This window comes from Stegastes partitus, unplaced genomic scaffold (genome assembly GCF_000690725.1).
Source record: "Stegastes partitus isolate 25-593 unplaced genomic scaffold, Stegastes_partitus-1.0.2 Scaffold926, whole genome shotgun sequence".
Lineage (NCBI taxonomy): Eukaryota > Metazoa > Chordata > Actinopteri > Pomacentridae > Stegastes > Stegastes partitus.
Window position 1 is genome coordinate 126,647 of NW_007578657.1, and position 2,959 is coordinate 129,605.

Sequence of the window (2,959 nt, forward strand, 5' to 3'; positions counted from 1 at the left end):
TACTAATGTATAGATACTGTACTTCCATAGTCTGAATTATTTATCATATATATTTATTATTTATATTATACTATATTATAATTAGTTTTAATTATTATATATTATATTTTATGCATATATGATATATATTATTTATATTTCTCATATATTCACAGCGTTCTTACCTCAACAGTGCAATATATTTATTCTACCGTTTGGCTTATTGCTAACTGTATACACGTCCTACTGGCTCCTTTTGTAAATATATTTATATATTCCTATTTGTCTTTTTATGCTTGTGTTTTGCACCACTGGAGTTGTAAGCGTTCTGTTCTGTTCTATTCCGTTCTGTTCTGTTCTGTTCTGTTCTCTTCTGTTCTGTTCTGTTCTAATGTATGATTAAATGCGTCTCACCTCATTTTTCTAGACAAAATGAGTGCAGATCTACTCACACAGCTGTTGGCCTCTGAAGGTAAGCGCACCTTTTCCTGTTTTCATTTCTAACTGCAGCCTGATAGCATTTCTTTTAATCACACGCTCATCTCTGCTCCTCAGTCTTCTCCCCGCTCCTCCGTCTCTCCCCGCCGCCGTCCGACCGCGATTACTTCTGCAACCTGGACGAGAGCGAAGGCGTCTGCGACCTCTTTGACGTCCCCATGCTCAACGTTTGACCGCCGACTCCTGCGTTTCGTCACAAGATGTGTCTTTATAAATAGTTGTTCTGTTTTAACAAATAATAAAGTTATGATTTTTTTCTAAACAATTGCGTCCATTTCATTAAGATACAGAAACATATTAGGAGAAACCTGCCTGGAAGCACAATCTAATACCACAAACAACAGCCTCAGACGGATCTGACTGTGTCTTTAACTCGATTAATGATGCAGTGGACGGGATTACAATATGAGTTTAAACTCTGGGGCCTCGTATGATCCCCGTTTTCAGGTTTGTGCTGCTATTTTCTCAAAGCGGTGATTTAAAAATACATGCAAAACACACTGGTGCAAGTTCAGTTTTCACAACAGTCTATGGGGCTTCTCCTAATACATCAACAGCTAAACTAATAAGAGTGCCATTAAGTTGACATGCATTTGATCATAAACCCAGATATTGAAGTGTTGGTGCTCGGAGAGAAGTCCGAGATCACCAAAGTCCATTTCTGGGAACGATATCAACACTTTTATTCTGATCTATGAGGCATTTGCACAGATATTTGACAGACACCGTCAAGGCCAAAATAAAAAAAATCTAGCTGACTGAGCACCTCACCTGTTTTACTGCTCGTTGTCAAGCCTGTCAGGTGCATTAGAAATGATCAGTTGTCCTGAAACCTCTAGACAGGGGCTGCTCTGCAAATATACCTTTAAGCCTTACATGTGTGTTTTTCTGCAACAGCAATCTGGATTTATTCAGTCCTGCACAGCCTTCAGCTATAAATAGGCTTTCTTATCAGCTGAGCCCTTCACACCCACTTTTTGTTGATATTAGATGCCTTTATGAAGGAAATTATCAGGAACCTTTAGAGGGAAAATCACTTTTTTTATGCACATGAAACATAAGAAACAACAAATGCTTCTTTGTGTGTGAAAGCACGTTGATCTTTTTACATGATCTCATTCATTTTATGTTTCTTATGGCTGCCCACAGGGTGAAAAAAGTGGGATGATACACCAGTAATATTCATGCAAACCTCTACATTTTGCCCAACTACAGCAAATGAGACGTTACAAGGAAACACACAAGCGTCTGTAAATCTATTTTCACAGGCTGAGGAGTGTTTTCTGTGAACAGTGAATCCACTAAAGCTTGTTCTACAGACTTCTCCTTTGGGCAAAATGTGGCAATAAGCTGCAGCGCTGCTCTGATACGGCCACACTGCAGCGTATGTCTGTAGTCCAGCACACTGAGCTGGATGGAGAGAGTGGAGGAGAGGAACTGCTTTTAGCTGGAGAGGGATAAAGATCCACAGCTTTCAGGAAATCACAACTTAGAGAAGGTCAAGGCTGAAGTGAAGAACTGGGAAAAGGAGATGAGGGTCGTCACCGAGCAGAGATCAGGGTGAGGTTACTGTAGGTCACGTTCAGCTGCTGGAGGTTCTGAAAGTCAGCTATCAAGGCTTTTCTAAGTCAAAGGCTCAGTCAGTAGATGCCACCTTTTCACTCATCCTTTGCATCAGTTGTGTATCAATCATTTATTTAGTGATGGATGTAGGATGATCCTTCAACGTTAAAATTCAGGAAAAATTATGTGTTTGCATCAAGAACATCAGAATCGTAGTTTGTCATCACTCCTTCAGATCACTTGTTATAATAATGATAATAATCCATTTCATTTTAGAAGCACCTTGCTGGACACCCAAGGACAGAAAAACAGAAAATAAAATACAAAATACTTGTGATTCATCACTGTTAATATATTATTAAATAACTAGACCAAGTAAAGAGCCAGAATTTGCGGATAATTTTCTGTTGCTGAACTATTTGTTGCAGCACTCGCTTTGATCTGTATAGATTTTTTTTACATGGTGTGTTTTTATTCTCATTTTACAAAATAAATTAAAGCCATGACGACGAAACAGAAAGAAGACGAAAGATGAAAAAAGACCTGGTCCCTTTTTTTTAAACAGGATAACAAACGTCTTGTTGAGACGATCTCTAAGCCTGAGAAAGTTGAGAAGAAAGTTGAAAACTGCAGCAACTTTTTTTTCCAACACTGTTTCAGCAGGTGTGTTTCTAGTTTTACATCAATAGTAGAAGTACTGAAATAAATACTACCTACCTATTAATATAGGAAACATGAACTGCATATGAGAATTGTCACATCCATCTTTTGTATACAGTCTAAAGGTTTTAAATAAATCGTGTTAATCTCCATAATAATATAAATGATGTAGCATTGCAGCCTTAGTATTTAATTTAATCAGGTATATTTGTATTTTATGTGATTTTACTCAGAGTCACATCATAAATTACACTGTAGG

At 37.8% G+C, this 2,959-nt stretch overlaps 1 protein-coding gene across 1 annotated transcript in view; it reads left to right on the top strand.

Moving 5' to 3' along the window:
- Positions 1-739, top strand: part of LOC103366291 (transcription factor E2F4-like) — a 7,209-nt gene extending 6,470 nt beyond the window's left edge. The window contains exons 7-8 of the mRNA XM_008293969.1: positions 407-451; positions 535-739. Of these exons, the coding sequence (XP_008292191.1) occupies positions 407-451; positions 535-650 (161 nt within the window). The 3' untranslated portion in view covers positions 651-739. The remainder of the gene's footprint in view (positions 1-406; positions 452-534) is intronic.
- Positions 740-2,959: the final 2,220 nt, after the last annotated feature.